At 35.6% G+C, this 18,937-nt stretch overlaps 1 protein-coding gene across 7 annotated transcripts in view; it reads right to left on the bottom strand.

Moving 5' to 3' along the window:
* Positions 1-641: 641 nt before the first annotated feature.
* Positions 642-18,937, bottom strand: part of LOC127573460 (protein tweety homolog 3-like) — a 139,156-nt gene continuing 120,860 nt past the window's right edge. The window contains exons 13-15 of one of the 7 annotated variants that reach the window (XM_052021704.1): positions 18,106-18,184; positions 17,561-17,660; positions 642-4,896 (exon numbers count right to left, since the gene is read on the bottom strand). In XM_052021704.1, coding sequence (XP_051877664.1) covers positions 17,601-17,660; positions 18,106-18,184 — 139 coding nt within the window. In that variant the 3' untranslated portion in view covers positions 642-4,896; positions 17,561-17,600. Of the gene's footprint in view, positions 4,897-14,344; positions 14,454-17,560; positions 17,661-18,105; positions 18,185-18,937 lie in introns of those variants that run through there. The other 6 variants (XM_052021700.1, XM_052021707.1, XM_052021701.1 and 3 more) reach the window with 6 other exon arrangements.

Below are 18,937 nucleotides of genomic sequence, written 5' to 3'. Positions count from 1 at the left end.
TATAAAGAAAAAAATTCTGCACCATTATTGGATTAAATTCATAAAGTTACATTCAAATTGGATTGCTTTTTTTAAAAAAACATTTGGTGAGTGCCAAATATATAGGATATATAAAATGAAAGGTAGTGTATTGCAAGAGTCACACATTTCTTTATCATATATTTGGGGTCAATTGAAAATTTTCACCTGTTTGCACACAGATAATGATTGGAGCAAATTCACGATCATCCTCCCAAACTGCAATACTTTGGAAAGGCTGACATAATAAAAATCTGGCCATGAATGTTGCCAGCAAAGTCCTGTTGGACTGGTTGGGACTGAGGTGCCCTCTTGAACTGCTTCAATCCACATGTTCCTGTCAAATAATGACAAGCAAGATTTTAAACCCAGAGTCCACAAGTAATAAAGGTAATATATGTGATGGTTTGTAACTTGGGAAAGAACTTGACATTCTGCATCTAATGATTTGTCATGGTCACAATAGGGTGTTCTCAAAAAAAGTAGTAAACTTAAGCTCATCCCCTCCCTGTTAGAAATACATCATAATACATTTTCCATGAGAAGTAAATCAGATGGATCTTTGTTTTATTAGTTTGGGAAAGTCTCCCTTCACTGGAGTTAGAAATAAGCAAGAAATATAGTTGGCAAGTCCAACAAACTTTATTAGTTTCATTTTGAAAACATTTAGTTCAAGCTCATGAAAACCACAGGTTTGACATTTGCAACATTTTACTCATTGGAAAAAGAAGTTTTAAAATGTTATAAATCTATTAAGAGCTACAGCAATTTTAGCAAAAATAATAATGAGCAATAGTACACAGGATCATTCCCCTCTTTTAATAAAAAAATGCTGTTTTAAAAACAGGCTTCACAAAACTACACTATTACTATGTACTACAGTTACCAGTTTTGTTACATATTATGTATGTAAAAATTGAAGCAGTATGGTACACAACAAATTGTTTGAAATGGTTAAAAAAGGGCATTACAAGGCAAATTACATTTCACCAATCAATGCCCACTGATCGTGCAAGTTATTCATTTGTGGATATAGTTTTCTACAAATGGTAAAATTTCTATGAAAACACTCAAGGATTGTCTCACTAATACAACAGAGTAACTCTGGCTCACAATGTAACTAAATAGATTACGCAGGACTCAATTTTACATCTCAAAATTTTCACCTGCCAGCATTCCCGATAATTTAAAGATGCATTTCAGTGACGTTTAAAATTAATTTTCAGTTTTGACTGCCATCATTTAACCTTTTGAACAAAACTAAAAATCAATCACATGTTCTGACACTTTTCAAGTGTTCGGTGTTAAGCAGAAAGGAGTTTTGCTGCTTTAGAGAAAGGCAGGGAGAGAGGGTTGGAATAGGATCAATGTGAAATGGGGCTGTTAGGCTTTTGGAATTAATTAATTAATTTGGAATTAATGATCAGTATCATGCAAATAGGGGGTGGAACAATTATTACTAACCAAATAGTTTTGGTAAAAAATAGTTTCAGTAAAAAATAGTTTCAATCCTTCTAGTTGGTGAACTGGCTGATATCATATTCCATGACTTTAGCATTAAAATTAGTTTGCATTGATTTTTTTTTGCAGAACACATCACTCAACAAAATCACACTATTGCACATCTCAGAACCAAATGCAAGAGCCAAAAATGTGACTTTTGTTACAACAATTTTAACCTTCAGTTATCAATCTTCAGGCTTTCTGGAAATACAGTTAATAAGTATTAGGAACAGTTAGTTGATGAGAAAATAAATCTAAACACTAGTCAGCTGCAGATTTTATGAATTTTTATCTTCACTAATTTCCACTGGTCATAAAGTTAGGTATTCATTTCTAATAGATTTTTTGGCAAAAATGCTGGCTGGAAATTCAGTACTTGAGTCCACATGCTAGCAAGAGAATATATTAAGTACTACAAGAAGAAAATGGCACTACAGACTTAAACCTGCAGTGCTTAGTAAATTCACAGTAAATATCTTACAATCACCACTAGATCCTGGTTGATGGTCAATTTTACACCCAAGTGTTTCCTGTATTCACATTTTCAAGGTTTCATGGTTGATGTGTGCTTTTGAAGGTGTAAAAACTGTGGAAACCCACATTACAGAACTAAAATGAGATTGTGCTTCTAGAGAGTGACTGAGAGAGAGTTCATTTATGCGGCTGAACACATTATAGTCCCTTCGATTACCTTGCAGAAAATAAGTTGGTCTCAGCGACAATCCCTTGCTTGTTGCTAATTGGACGGAATTTCAAAAGATCTCAAATTTTTAAAAAAACCTGTCAGCTACACACCTAGTTCATACTGAATAATTCAAGCACCCAACTTCAAAGCAAAATACAACTAATATAATTCATGGGGTGAATAATAAGGCAAGCTAGTTTTTTTGACATACAGTAAATTGATGTTTGCTTCTATAGTGAAGACTTTGTGTCTGACTGCTGACAGGTTGTGGCTCAGGTTCTTTTAAAGCACAATTTGAGTGCACAGCACTATGCTGAAGGACAAGTATTGGGATACAAGGTAAAATATGCACTTAATCATTCGGCTTTAGAAAAGCTGAATCAGACTGCCAACTTGTGGCTACCCATTTGGAACTATTATTAGAGGTATGTTAAGGTAATTGTGCCTCATCGTAGGATTAGAGTTGACTGAGCTGTAATAGGATCACAGTAACATGAAAGTGGACTTCACTAAGTGGGGACAATGTGCACTTTGTTTAGAAGTTTCAACTTCAGGTTTTCCTGTTTTACATCTTTTCATTCATGAAGTATACAGACTACCATAGAAGTTATCCCACTCTTCTCAGCACTAAGAGACTGCAAAAAATAACGGTAATAGACTTAGACATGAAGGCATTAAATATGGTTTGATAATTTTCCTAAATGCTCTTTCCAGGATATGACTGACAGTACATATGGAACAATTATTACTAATTTGGTATATCAGAGCATAATTCACAAGACTCTTGGAAATATCAGTGGCATTATAGTTTCCAACTGTAGTGTTGGGTATCAAGAAGCTTTAGTAAGATGCTGAAAATAAAAATCTTTTAAAAATATAGGATAAATGGCAGGGTAACGGTAGAATTAATTCATATGTGTATCTTCCACAAGAACACGTTAAACATGGACTTGGATGCAAGGCTGGACTTCTGGAATGTTTCAGTCAGGTTTAGTGGCTATTGCTCAGCTGCCAAGTATTGTAAAGTAGAAAGTCAACAAATAAAAAGATTTTGTTTAAAAAGTCTCCCAGAGATCAGAGATTGTGGTGTAAAATTTGAGTATTTTAATTTCAAACTTTCTTTTGACACCAAAACAAAATCCCTCAAACTCAAAAGGAGAAATGTTTCTTCCTGAAGCCAAATGACAAAACTGCATTAGTGTGTTTTATATGCAACTGATTCAATTATTAAACAGCACCATTGTTAAAACATCAGCAGACACACAGTGGGTGGATTGTCACAACTTGAGCTTTTGTCTACTTTTTTCTCAAGACAGCAATAATTAATAAGGAAGAAAAGTTTATAAGGTTTTAATTTATCCAACAGACACCATGGGTAAATGACTCCATTGTTAATATCATATTACTAAGACTTGTAATATTCCAGAAAATTCATCTTCCAGGATTATTTTATAACCTGTAAGAATGTATTTTATCCTCAAGTGGTTAGATGCATTTGCAAGTTTCCAGTAATGTACAACCTTGAGCTAATTAAACATGCTAAATTCTAAACTAAATGTATAAAATTGCCGGTGCAGGGTAAAACACAAGAAAAAACACAAGTCTAATTTCAAAACAAGAAATTGCACCTTAAATAAAGTTAAAACAAAAATTGTAGCAAAACCACAGGAACTGTGTTGTACTGCAACATACATACTTAAAAAAAAGGTTAGAATGTTCTTATGTGCAACATATTAAAACATTTGCCAAGCAATATTAAAAACATGCATCTATCAGGACAGGACATTTACAGATGAGGTTTTTCTTGAGCTTTGTAAGCAATTCCTAATCAAGACGACGTGTATTACCAGTGATAACTAGAATCAGATTAACCACATTGATCATTGATTAGCTACCTAAATTGGCTAACTTTCAGAGCAATTTTAGTGCATTTTCCCCAATATTTACACAAGATTTCTGTGGCAATACATACCCTTATTACAGAAAGAACACCCCCATATGGTGAACTTTTGAGTGGTTAAAAGTTATATTACAACCATAGCAAATTTAAAAGACCACAGGCTTCAATATCAACTTGGCGGTAATCAATAATGTCTCTCTACATTTCTATCTCTGTCTTTTAGGGTTTCTGTGATACTTTTAAATCTTCTGAAAAAAAATTAACAGCGTAAATGTAGTTCGATATTTTGGCATCTCATCTGTGAACTTTTCCAGATAAATACAAATGTTGCTTTGATCTGAACTATTGTAATAGTGATCTATAATGACTGGTGCACTTTACAGTTGTTACAACAGGCAAAAACCAACTGTGAGTCTGTTCAGATGATTGCAGATTGGCACACCCACATCTTGGCATTCCTGCTGCAATCTAGAAATGAGAGAACCTTAAACTGAAGTGAACTGTGATATTGATACAGATAAGGTTGTGCAGGGTCTGCAGATTTGACAATACAAAACCTCTAAGCATTCATAACACAATCTACGCTGGCAGAATTTGTTCATTCCTTGTAGTCATCATTCTACCTTTTACTGTACAACTGATGGAATCATGCTACTCTCAAGTTAGTAAAACTGTATTAATGGCATTTGACAAATAGAAGTTCCAGTTTTTCCTCTCTGTGGTCTTAATGGATGCTGTTGGTTTCAGGCCTGTTTGTGGCGAGGTATTTGGCTCTCATGCTGTTCGAGTACTGTGGGGGAAAAAGGAGACATGAATTTAGATAACTTACAAATACCATCCTCCCCAACTCTCCATCTCACATTTTTGAAAACATGACCCAGCTGCAGTAAAGTGTTATTTCTGACCCTGAACTCCAGTCTGCAGGTGTATCCTTGATCCACCTGTTGTGATGTGGAGCTATAATATTCAAGTTTAACTCAAGACACATGTAGGGAATAACAGTGTCCCTTCTTCACCTTTTCAAAGCACACAGTCAGGAGGCCTTCACATAAAGACAAGATAAAACTTCTGTGAAACAAGGTCTTCCAGAAAACAGCTGTCCTTTCAGAAAAATGTTACCACATACATTGAACTGGAAGGCAAGCATGAAATCCAAATGCAGTTAAAGTACAGAAGGGTTTCTAAATATCTGTCTTGGTTAGACAAATCTATGATCATTATGATCAACTTTCTCAACAGAAAGACTAAAGCCATTGCAGATATCATATAACCAAACTAGAATTAGTTTGAAATGAACAATATATTACACCTTTAAAAAAATTCCGTTATTTGGAACAAGTCTTAAGAAGGGACAACATTGAGTTTTGTGTAATATAAAACCAACCTGTGTGTTATTCAAAATACTTATACTCCATTAAACTTACCTAACAAGTGGCAATCCTATACCTAGAAAAGACAAAAATTCTTGTGTTTCACTATACTGTGTTCAATGAACGCGAGTTAAAAACATTTGGAGTCAGTGCAAATGACAACAAATGGAGTTAAGAACATGGCATGGAAACTACTGTTGGTGGAAAATGCTCAAGTTTTTTTAAAATGTAGTATATTCACTACATTAAACTGAACAGCTAGAACAAAACAGAACTGTAGGCTTTAAGTCAGGCTTGAATTATAAGTAGACAGTACAAGGAGGTAAATTGGTTTATTATTGTCACATGTACCGAGGTACAGTGGAAAAACTTTGTTTTGCCTGCCATCCATACAGATCATTTCATCACATCAGTACATTGAGGTAGTACACGGGAAAAATAATTAAAAGAGTGGAACGATTATAATAAAAGTAATGAGCAGATCTGCAGAGAGCAGCTTGCAACAAGTCACCATACTCCGGCACTATCTTATGACCAGGGATACAGGTACCACCAATATCCCGGGAAACTCTTTTAACTGTACACTTGCAGTCACGGTACATGATTCTCTCCAAATACTAAGAAAATTCAAAATAATCTTCTACTTCAGTTAGTTATAAATGACCTTAGAATCAGGCACTGGAATTTGAAAAGTGCTGGAGGAATATAAACGTACTGCATAATGTCTTATGAATTCAATGTCTAAATTCAATGTAGCGATGTGACATTAAGAGGATAGTAGCTCCCTTTCAAAATTTTCTTTAGCACCTCCCATCCCAAGTAACTTCCATAGGATCCACTGGAGGACCATGATAATTAAAAACGAGGCAGAGATGTTGAGGCAGATCATCCACTAACCTGAGATCACTGGTCACCTCTGCCTGGGACCAAGCTAATTGTCCAGTGTAACTCACAGCACACCCTGGGAGCCTAGCTCCCAGCAAATCACCATTATCCAGGCCCTCAGCTAGTGCAAGTCGACAAATGCACTCAAAAAAAGTGTATTTAACAGCCAGTGAGGCCCCACCCCAGGCTCAACAGCTGTCAAAACATTCAGTGCTATAAATCTTTAGTATTTAAATCAGGCAATCTATTAAAAAAATAAAAAATATTAGAAGTTAGATATTGAAGATTAAACATAGCTTAAATATTTTAATTATATTTAAGTTAATTAAATTAAAAAGAGCTAATTAACCTGGCACAAGTCAACATCAGATATCCCAGCCTGGGCACTGTGAAATTTGCAAAGATTCATGCTGCATTTATGGGCTTCATTAGGAGTGAAGTAGCATAGTGCAGGTACCCAGCAGCCAGAACACTGCTGAGGAGAAGGCTGAACTACATCTATTCAAGAATAGCTCAGCTATGGGCATAACTGACCACCAGATCAAGCAGATCTGGGCAGAAGATTAGTCTAGGATCTTGCAATGGTTTTGAGAAAAAGATGGGTGGAAGAGAAGGCATTACATGAAAAGAAAGTAACAAGCATCAATAACATTGCTAAATCATTTCCTCAGCCTAGCAGTTAGAAAATCATGCAATTTACCAATTTAGATAATTCCTTAGCTCAATTATTATTTTGTCAATAAATATTTTCAACAGATTGCTTTCTCAAAAAGTGTGCCTTTAAGATTTCTTTCAATTGCAAGACACCTGCAGCTAGATCATTTCTAGTTTTCGTTGTATAAGAAAAGTGAACATCGGGTTTTACAGATCTCCTCTGGAAAATAAAAACTATAAGCAACTCTATAAAATAGATCTGTAGGCAGGGCATTTATGTCTGTAAATAATTTAATGAATTACTTTCTTTCATTTTTTTTTGCCCAAGTGTGTCTCAGTGTCATACAACTTTCTTATAACTGTTCAGTTGTAAGCGCCAGTTAACTGGTAAACTGTTAACTGAAAAGGTAGGTGAGGTTTAGCCAGAGAATTTTACTAAAACCCTTCAATAACAGATTATAAAGAAAATAACCAGTTACAGAAACAAACTTCACAAATGAGTTACAGAAAACAATCAATAAATGGACAAGTATTTAGAAAATTCTGGCATATACAATGAAATACAAATTATTTTCCTATAAATGTGATATTCTTTAAAGAATTCATACAAGTTAAATGTGCAACATGAACTTGCACTAATTTTGCAAAAGTTAGTTGAATACTTTGTTCAGAGGAAAAGGAAATTCTCCAGCCATTTATGCACTTAGTACATTTTCTTTAAAAATTCATTTTCAGGATGTGGATACCACCAGAGGAATCAGCATTTCCCCCAAGGTGCCCTTGATAAGATGGTGGTGAATCATGCAATGAAGGTGCCTTTAGGTGTCATTCAGTAAAGAATGCTAGTACGTGGACTCAACAATAATGGAAGTCCAAGTTAAGATGTGACAGGGAAGTTGCAGGTAGTGGCATTGACATCTGCCAACAGCTCTTGAACCTGTAGGTAGAAGTTGAAGGCCTAGAAGTTACCACTGAAGTCTTGGCAAGTTGTTGCAGCACATGTTGTAATAATACATTACAGCTATGGTGCAGCAGTGGTAGATGCAGCAGTTGTTTTGACTGCTTTGTCCTAGATGGTGTGAAGTTAAAGCTGGGTTCATCCAGTTGATTGCTTTGCAGATGATGGAAAGTCTCGGGGTGGGAGGGTGGGGGGTGCAGTCTCAAGGTAAGCTTCTTATGGCAGGATACCTGGTCTCTGATCTGACCTTTAATGGGTAGCCCAATGAAGTTTCTGTGCAATGGTGACCTTCGAGGTTTTGATTACAGTGGAGAGAAAAAAAAATTGGGAATGGTAATGGCAGGGCACTAGGAATGGCAACACCAGGGCATTCCAAACTCAAGAACAACTTCTTCCCCACTGCTATCAGACTTCTGAACCAATCCTCTCTATCACATCACCTTCCTGGTGGTGCTGTCATGTTCTTGTACTCTTAACATGACCTCTCTCAGTTATAGTTATTGTTACTTTGGCATTTTCTTTGCACCACTTCAGACTGCACTACAATCTGTACACCATTCTGCTGTTTTGCGCTCATTATATTTATTGTTGTATTTATATTTATTATTACCATGTACACTGTTTACTTTGCGAGCTTAATGTGAACAAGGAATTTCATTGCAGTACAACATAAAATATTACAGCACAGTACGGGCCCTTCAGCCCACAAGGTTATGCCGGCGTTTTGTCCTGCTCTAAGATTTATCTAACCCTTCCCTCCCACATAGCCCTCCATTTCTCTATCATTCATGTGGCTATCTAAGAGTCTCTTAAATGTCCCTAATGTATCTGCCTCCACCACCTCTGCTGGCAGTGCGTTCCATGCACCCACCACTCTGTGTAAAAAAAAACTTGCCTGACATCCCCTCTATACTTTCCTCCAATCACCGTAAAATTATGCCCCCTCCTGTGAGACATTTTCACCCTGGGAAAAAGTCTCTGACTGTCCACTCCATCTATGCCTCTTATCATCTTATACATCTCTATCAAGTCACCTCTCATCCTCCTTCTCTCCAAAGAGAAAAGCCCTAGCTTGCTCAACCTATCCTCATAAGACACGCTCTCCAATCCAGGCAGCATCCTGGTAAATTTCCTCTGTACCCGCTCTAAAGCTTCTACATTCTTCCTATAATGAGGCGACCAGAATTGAACACAATACTCCAAGGGTGGTCCAACTAGAATTTTATAGAGCTGCAACATTACCTCGCAGCTCTTGAACTCAATACCCCGACTAGTGAAGGCCAACACACCATATGCCTTCTTAACAACCCTGTCAACCTGCGCAGCAACCTTGAGGGATCTATGGACGAGGACCCGAAGATCCCTCTGTTCCTCCACACTGCTAAGAGTCCTGCCATTAACCTTATATTCTGCCTTCAAATTCGATCTTCCAAAGTGTATCACTTCACACTTTTCCGGTTTGAACTCCATCTACCACTTCTCAACCCAGCTCTGCATCCTATTATGACAATAAACTAATCTAATCTGAATCGGAGGGTAGATGGTTGAATCACAATTGGAAAATCAACATACAGTAAAACTCCAATAAGCTGCTATTTGGAAATCCCAATGGTTCAACATCTGGCTTACCAGAAGTTTTCCTTACACCCTTTCAACACATTGGGCCCTGCTTCCCATGTTCTCAGTCAACTCACCAGGTTCACTGGAAAATTTAAAATAATACTATGTAACATCAAAAAGAGTATTGGGATATTCATAAGAGTAACATCCAATAGTCCAGAAAATTTGCCAGCCCGGCACCAAAGTCCCAGGCATGCCGGATTATCTGAGTTTTTTCGGAAGTTTGACAATGTTTCACATCAACAAGTAACTGCAAGAAACAGAAGCTAAAATAAAATGGTGAATACACTGTCAGCTTAATATTAAGAAATGAAAGTCTGCCATTAATGGAAAGTGTAATAAAAATACATTATGGAATTGGCTAAGATCAGCCTCCTACTATTGCTTTAAGGTTTATTTCAGATTGGGAGAATGGTCAGTACACAAATTATCTTTTTGTTTGCAGATAACACAGCAGGTTGTGGAAATAATGAATAATCATTCAACTAGGTTCAGGAAGGTTTCGTAACCAAGCTAAAAGACAGCAAACGCTGTGCAGAATGTTAATTTTATATGAGATCAAACTAAAAGTGGTAGTATATGTTAAATGAAGCAATCCTATGAAGTACTTATCAGGAAAGAGATCTTCACTATACAGTGAATATAAATAAGGTACTAGGTTGCAGGAAGGATAATTTGCATTTACATTGTATTTTAAGTAATCTCAGTACATCCCAAAGCACTTTATTGGCAATCAAGCACTTACTGAAGTGTAGTCACTGCTGCACCCTCAGTAAATGCAGCAGCCAATATGTGCACATTAAGAGCAAAGAAGTAAACAATCAGATAATGTTTCAGTGATGTGGTTTAAGAGATTAAGGCTGACTAGAAGACAGTTGGAACACCCTGTTATTCACTGCAAAGTGCCGAAAGATCTTTTAAGTGAAACCAAAAGACAAATCAAAATTAGAATAGAGCAACACTGTTCCTATACTGAGGCAATTATAATAAATTAATGAATTATAAGACAGGAGGTCATTCAGCCCACAGTGTATGGACAGACTCTCTCAAAGTTATCCAAATAATCCAACTATCCCCCTCCTTTTCTCGAGTCTAACAGATTTTTCATTTGTTTATTCAATTTACTTTTGGAAATCATCAGTAAATCTATTTACCCACATTTTCATACCATGCTTATATAAAATTGAAAAAGAAAATTCATTTCACCTGTGGTTCTTTTGGCAACTATCTCAAATCTTTATTGCATGTTCCCTAACCTTTCTGCTACCGGAAACAGATCCTTTTATTTACAATTATGAAACCTTTCATAAGTCTGAATACACATTTTAAATATCCCCTCAGCAACTGCTTAAGAACCACCCAGCTGCTCCAGTATTTCCACATTAGAGAAATTTTGCACTGTGTTTTGTACCCTGAAAAACTATATAATCACAAAAATGGTGTGTGTCTTGCCTCGGTCACAACTTCTAATTTAACTGTGTGTTCAAGTCCCATTTCTGAATCATGATTATATACTCTAAGCTGACAGTTCATGACATGCAGATGGAGTGCTGGAGATGCTGCCTTTTAAGTTAAACCAAAACATTCTTGTTCCCAGGTGAATATAAAAAGAATATTTCACTTGAAGAATAGGGCAATTCCCAGTTTACAATATTTATATTTCAAGCCAAATCAGATAATCCAATCATTTGCCTAATTTCTCCTGTTATGTATGAGCAGGCTGCAATACTTCCCTGTGGTACTTAAGTGACTACATCTACTATACTTAAATTGCTGTGAAATGTTCTGGAATGCTAAGGTCATGAAAGGCATGATATAAATGCAGGTTAAACAACATTCACTTCATACTTTAGTAAAGAGCAATTATAGACCAGCACAAAAATCAGGAATTAGAGGGACAAAAAAATTGAAACCTGTGACCTTAGACAAATAGAATCAATATGACCCAACTGAATGTGAGGAAAGAATTTTTGAAGTTGATTCTAAGTCCAAAAGTGAAAAGAAGTGCAGTCACAAAGAATCTTATGCAAAGTGAAAGATTTGATGAAGGTGCAATATACAGTAACTATGTTCAACAGTTAATAAAGCACACTGAAGAGAAAAATAGAGTTAAAATCAATTAAAATACAGGGCTGTTCAAATTTTCTCATCTAAACCACACAATTCATTCAAGTATATATTAACACTAAGAAAGCTAGAAAGTTACAAAAGGTAGGTGTAAATCAGCGAGTAATCCCTGCTGCCTTCAGAATATACATGTAGTTTGAACTTGCAATTTTTTTCCCTAAAAAGGGACATCAAAAAGATTCATAAGCAGCAGCAAAAAAGATTTATTAGAAACTCCAATGAGAATAGAGAGCAAGGAAACAAAATAGTTATTATCTGCATTGTTTTATTCCACTATATAAACACAAGAAATTAATTCTCACACAGCTCGAATTAGAGGTAGGTAATGTCATACAATCTGGAAAAGATGTAAAAATCAAATTTATTCTGTCAAGTACTTAGACGAAATAACTTCTCTATGTGGACAACAAATAAAGATTTTCTTAATCTTTATTTGGAGAGTATTTAAGAAGTTGCAAAGTGTTTAATGCACCTTCACATTTGCTTGGCTGAGTCCTCTGCAAACCTACCAGCCGAGCACTTCACAATCAGCTATAATTATGGCCCAGTTTCAGCTCATCGATGCAGCTTGGCCAGCAACAAAGGTCAACTGCAGATTGCAAAACAAGCCACAAATACTCCATTAAAGGCTCTGTGAAAAAAAATTTCTTGCCCTTTACTCATCCATGATTTTCAAGTTGCTATATTTTAACATTAATTGCCTATTAAATACGCTGCAGGAATCTGTCTTGCAACCAAAAGTAAACACTTTCCTAATGCCACAATTATAGTTCATGACAAGCATCCCCTCTTACCGACAATGCAAACAATTGCTTCATGTTGTGAACTATGAGAATTTCAAAACAAATTTTTTAAAAATCTTACTATTTCTGTCTTCTTTCGCTCTATCCTAACTCTGCACTGAACTGCCAGCTATCAATCTTGCACATCTCAGGCTGTATATGTGTGCTAGTCCAAAGCAGATGCCCAGTTTTGCAGAGGTTGAATACTGCTGCACCTGACTGTCTACTGCACTGCAGGACTCAGAGTCCAGCAGCAGAATAGCAACTCCCCGGGGAGGGTGCAAATGCATTTCACATCCTGCCCTCAGACTTGCACCAGGGAAGACTGACGTAGGCAGAACAAAGAGTGCTTCAGAAAAATCTCTGGGGTTGCCAGAATTGTACAATAGACTGCAAAATTTCACTTGCTATAGTTAAAATTGCCCTTTTGTACCTTCTTAATACTCAAAATAATAAATCAATTTAAAATCACTTTCATGTCCGTGTAGTCATTCTAAAGGAATTATTTACTTTTATTTTCCTCAAGGATTCTACCTCATTTTGGCACATTAACAGGCATTTTAAAGAATACAGAGAAGTAGTAATGTGCATTAATTGCCAAATAACATACAGCTTTTCCACAAAATTCCCAATCAAGCACAGCAACAACGTATACAAGTGGACACCATGATGACGCATAAATCATGTCCACCTCACCACGATGTTTCTAATGAAATATTGAAGACACTGCACCAATCCAATATACTTTACTATTAGGAAAGAAGGCAATAAGCAGCATATTCAGTTTCTATTTGAAACAAATGTGCAGCACAGCATTTATTTTAGGAAATTAGAATGAAATGTAAAAATGAACCCTTTAACAGGTTAGAATTTGTAATATCACTTTAAAATAACAGCAAAAATTATATTCTGCAAATCTAAATATTGCATTTTCACAAATCACACTTAGAAAAACAGGGAAATAATATTTTATAGCATTCTCTGAGCAAGCTAAAAGAAATACAAAATTAAAATAATTTTGGTGCAAAAGAAGGCTATTACAGTGCTCAAAGTGTTCAGGCTATGCTTCAGTGGCCACCCAAATCCTGTGGTATTCAAATAACTGCGGCAAGCATATAACAGGGATGTCACATGATCTATGATAACTGCACGACATGCTTGAAAATTAGAATTGACATTAATAATAGACACATAATACCACCTTACTTCTATTGAAAATCCATGTTTCTCAAAAAATTAGATTCTTTTTATAGCTTGGAATTACTTACAAGATAAATGTTCAAAAAATTAAAATATTTCCCAGGCAATACTGGCATATAGATATGTTTAAAACATCGATCCTGAAACAAGTGCCCAAATACAAATTCAACAGTCTACATTAGTCCAGGTGGTCTGAATAGAATAATTAATACTTGCATGAGATTTTTAACCATGATTAATGGGAATGGCAAAGATAAATGATGTATTGGTATGCAAAACTGATCAGTATGATATTGTGACATTCCTGCTAGTCTGTAAGATCTAGCAGCACAGCCCAATGCATCCATGCTATTCAGCAAGGTGTCATTTTTAAGAAAGATGAAAGAAATTGGGAAATAAAGTTTATTTTTGTGTTATTTAGCAGAATATACATTTTAAAGAGAATCAGAAGCAGCATGGAATGGAGCAACAAACCAATGTTCCAGAGTCCATTCAAAATGCTGTGCTGTTTAAAGAGTGCTAATTTTGGGATTCAGACAGTGAGGAAAGGATTGCCCATCCAAAATAATGCTATTTAGCAGGCGTGAATATTTAAGGAACTGAAAGCAGTAGGGAATGGGATACAAAGCCATATTTCAGTACCTGTTCTGGTTTGCTGCCTTCTTTACCAGTAAGAGTTCGTTCTCGCACTGTTGCAGTTCTTTGGCTGCCAGCTCAGATGGCTGCCACTGTCCAGAGCAGCCAAATACAGCTGTGGCATTGCAAGAGAGAGAAAGAGTGCAGCCTCAAAAGAGAAATCCAGAGCAAGCAAGGGAAGAACAATCCCACAAAATACCCAGGGGCACTCCCAGGACAGGATAATGGAACAAAGGAACAATTGGGGGAAACACAGCTTATAATTTTTTTTAATATACTTACACACAGATCAACAACTAGAAATCATCAAAAGAAATCCATTAAGTGTTTCGGACCTTTTCCCCCCAATGTAATATTCCATTTTTAACCCAAATACAATTAACCCTTTGAGGACTGTAGAATTTGCACCATTGCACAAATCACGTTTACAAGAGGTATTTTCAGTTTCATGCAACTCAAAAATCATACATATGCCCTCAATGTATGTTATCTTTATTCAACTTTGTTTTTCAAGAATGTGATTTCTGAAAAAATAGAGTGGAGAAAATGTTTAATGTCTTAATCACCGAGTCTCCCAAAACACCACTGATTTAAAAAAAAGTAAAACATTAATTTTGATGAACATTTTTAAAGCATCACTTTTTTGCATTATTGTAACATTAAAATAAAATGTGAACAGTGAAATTGCCAACTTTAGAAGGCAAGGGCACACAACCTGGCCAAGCTATGGTTGCTTACTGGAAACAGACAATGGTCTGGTATTCTAAAGAACACTGGGCTCCATTATGCAAAAAAAAGCAAGGCCTTGGTAGAATTAGAATTCACACACAGGAACAGAAAGTGGGTGACTTAGCTCTTCATTTTGTTTGATCATGACAGTCTTGTACTTCAATTTGATTTACCTACCTTCCTCTGTCTCCCTTAATATTCAATTAAAAAAAAGTTAATTTCAAGTCATGAAAATTTCAACTGATCTACCATCCACAGCCTTTGAGTTTTAGAGAACCACGTATTTTCACTGTTTTGTGACTAACAAGAATTTCCTGATTTCACACGTGGCTGAGTTGCCATCATGTTCTAGAGTCCCCAGGTGCAAAGATAGTCCCTCTTTTATTAGACCTTTATATCAGCCATGTAACCTTCTAAAGCCAAGGAAGTACACGTTTAGTTAACCTACCCTTGCATTATTTTTCTTTTCAAACCTTTATTAGTCCATTTTGATTGTGCTTTAGGTCTGTACACTAGCTTCTAGTGTTGCAAAATACCTTGTAGAAAGTATTCTGCATTTTTTCTTTCAGATCCAAAGTAGACAACCTCAATTCCCTAAACTATCAACCTATTTATATAATTGTTTTTAACTTCCTGCTCCTTTCTAGAAAAGTTACTGTGCTGTCTAACTTAGCATCACCTGAAAACTTGAATATTCATTTCTGTGCCTTCAAAGTCATTAACATGTATTAGGAAATTTGGGAGTCCCCACTACTGATCTCTTTGGATCGTTACTTAACACATCCAGTCAATAGGAGAATGTTCCCTTTCTCTTTAAAACCTGTATACCCAGCAATTAATAACGCATGACATAAGGATACTTCCAATTCCATGCATATTTATATTAATAAACTCTAAGAAATCCACATTCACAACATTCAGCACAACTCGATGCACCATGTGTATCTCCTCAACTGTCCATACTGATGCTCTTTGATGAGTTCATATTTGACAAAATGCTCAGCCTGTGTTTCCAATAAAAAAAATCCAGTAATTTCCCCACAAATTATGTTAATAAGTGGACGTAGTTATATGGTTCCTATATCTCTTCTTAATAAGTACCATTTGCAATCTTCCAACCAAAAAAGGATTTGTCAATATAAATTCCTCACTCGATGATGTGCCATCTCCATATTGCTCATTGTGGTCTTACCTGCCTGTTCTTATCAGACAAAATTCCTGATTATCATGCATTCTCGATGCCTTTTCATTTATAACCTCTCCCACCGCCCCACAAATACTCTCTCCACTTCAATCACAATCCTTTGCTGATTTTTATTGGCCTCCTAGTCCACTAAATGGTCACTACTATTTATGCAAACATTTTGTTTTAGCTTATTACTGTCTCTTAACTCATTAGTTGCCCAAATATTGTTTCACAACACAAATAATGATCTTCCTTTTTAGGCGCATGAAGAACATTTCTATTGCAGCAAGTACTTTTTTGAATACTCTCTACTGTGTTGATGATAGGTCTTCGCATCAGCAGTTTCAAGGACCAATTATCTTTCATTCCTCATCCTTTTGAGCTTTCTGTGTGTAAATTTAAAACCAATGCCTATGTTCACACTCAAGCCAGTGATCACTATTGGCAAGATGTTCATTTATTATCAGATCGCTAACCAGTTATAGTTATGCACTTCTTTTTAATTCAATCCTGCTCAAGAAGCCTGGGTAATTTGTATTTCCCAAAAACTGCTCAAGACTCTAAATAGAATGTGTATACAATTAATACTGGCTTTAAAAGCTGCGAAAAATAAAACCATAGATTAGTAAGAAAAATGATGAAAGCAATAGAGACAAGAGTCAAAGGACAAGAAAAAATTAGGTTAACTGGAAAACACATTGAGATATATCTTAAAGTATGCCAATACTACATCAGTATTTTTTGTTGTTGATGTAAGCTGAAAATATTTTTTGTTTCTAAAGATGTTGTCTCAGCATTTTAAATTACAAAATAGTATTAGATAAATGTTGATTCTCGCATGGTTAGGCTGACCAGTTTTAAAATACAATAAAAGAGTATTTTTGCAGCACCTTGTTGATAAATACAAAAATCAGTTTAACTTTCAGTTGCAACAAAAGTCCATTTTTTGAAGGGAAGTTGATTAAACAGACATACTGATTTCCATTATCTGGGCATTATTTCTCATACTATTTATTATTTTAGACATTTCAATCCTTTAAGACCTTTATTCTGCACCTTTACTTCCTGGACAATAACATTCCAATATCATATGTACATTAAGACTAATAAAATTCTATTAAAAATTTGATCAAAAAGATTGCAGCTGATTTTATTCTGAATATTTAGATATTAATCATTTAACCAGTGCAAAATATTACACTGTACTCAAAGGATTAAATTGAACCTACATGAATACCATTAATATATGACTGACACAGAACAGAAAATAATCTGCATTAAACTGGGCCAGATAAAACACCACTTACCAGCACACACTAGACCCTCTCTATAAAGCTGTCTTTGAAGTCACACAAAAAGCTCGTTATAATGACGAGTGTGTTGTAGACTGCCTTTTATATGGTTCCCCTATAGAAAGGGAGCCATAAAGGAATATGCGTTATGAGAGGTTGCAACATACTAGACAATGTTATAGCAAGGGCCTAGTGTAGTTACTTTCTTTAAAATCCTACTGTGTTTAAAACTATGAGATAAATTTTTGATGAATGGTGCCTCATTTGTGTTGTTCTGATAAAGAAAATTTGTGCAGCTTGAAAAGCTTACATCAGGAAGTACTGCCAATTCTATTGCACCGTACTCTTCAAAAATCCATGATATGCATTAGTTTTTCAATGCAAGCATATTACACAACCAAAAACTGATTGCATTAGCTTTCAAATTACATTTTTGTTTGACTGAACTTACTGACATTACAAATCCTAATTATTTGAAGCTTTGAAATAGTCTTACATTGGGCTTAAAACAACTTTTAGTATGGAAAAACACCTAAAACTAAATAAATCCGTCAACTTACAGAAGGAGGAGGCGATTCTCTGCCAATCAAAGGTGTATTCTCACAGCGAGGATTCTGATAAGTTGTGTTCTGGCTCCTGCTTAATTACAAAGAAAGGAAAGAAAAATAGTTATATTTTGCTTTGCTAAATAAACAATCCTTGCCATAGTAAGAGTGAGGTTAAGGAGAATTTTGGGTTCATAACATCTAACACTTTTACTTATTTGCACTTTTATGGAAAATGTAAGAATGGAAAGTAAGGTTTAAAAGCAATAATTGTGAGGACAATATTTTCTTTGTATAATGAAATGCTAAACATGTCTAAAAATCAACTCTTTTTGGTAAACACCTACATTGCTGACTTAGAAGCTATTGAAGAAAATCCCTTTTACAGATTAATTATGAAAAGAATCTGAAAATTAATCAATTCTGGGGTACAATTTCAAACTAGCCTGGTGACAGAAATGACAAGTATAAAAGCACTCCCCTCAACTTTCAAAACTACTTAAGATACTTCACTTCAGAAGCTGAGAAACAAGAACTGTGTAGCTTTAGCTTTAAGTTCTCAAGGAGAATGAGTTTTATTCACCAACTGTTGCTATTACATAGTGCACCCCACTACTGGTTAAATTTCAGATTCTTTCCATAATTAACCTGTAAGGGAGATTTTCGTCAAAACTCAGACTGAGAATTCAGATGATGGGGCATTCTTCTATAATGGGCATAAGAAAACTTAAGGACATTAATTAAAACTTTAAGGGCCCATGACAGATAATTTCTTTTCCCCAAAAGTGGATCAATGTGCTTCATATTACAAAAAGAAGATTAAGATGGAAAAGATTGGGATTCCAAC

Source organism: Pristis pectinata, chromosome 8, assembly GCF_009764475.1.
Source record: "Pristis pectinata isolate sPriPec2 chromosome 8, sPriPec2.1.pri, whole genome shotgun sequence".
Taxonomy (NCBI): Eukaryota; Metazoa; Chordata; class Chondrichthyes; order Rhinopristiformes; family Pristidae; genus Pristis; species Pristis pectinata.
The sequence above is the reverse complement of the archived record's forward strand: the minus strand, read 5'-3'. Positions and strand labels throughout refer to the sequence as shown.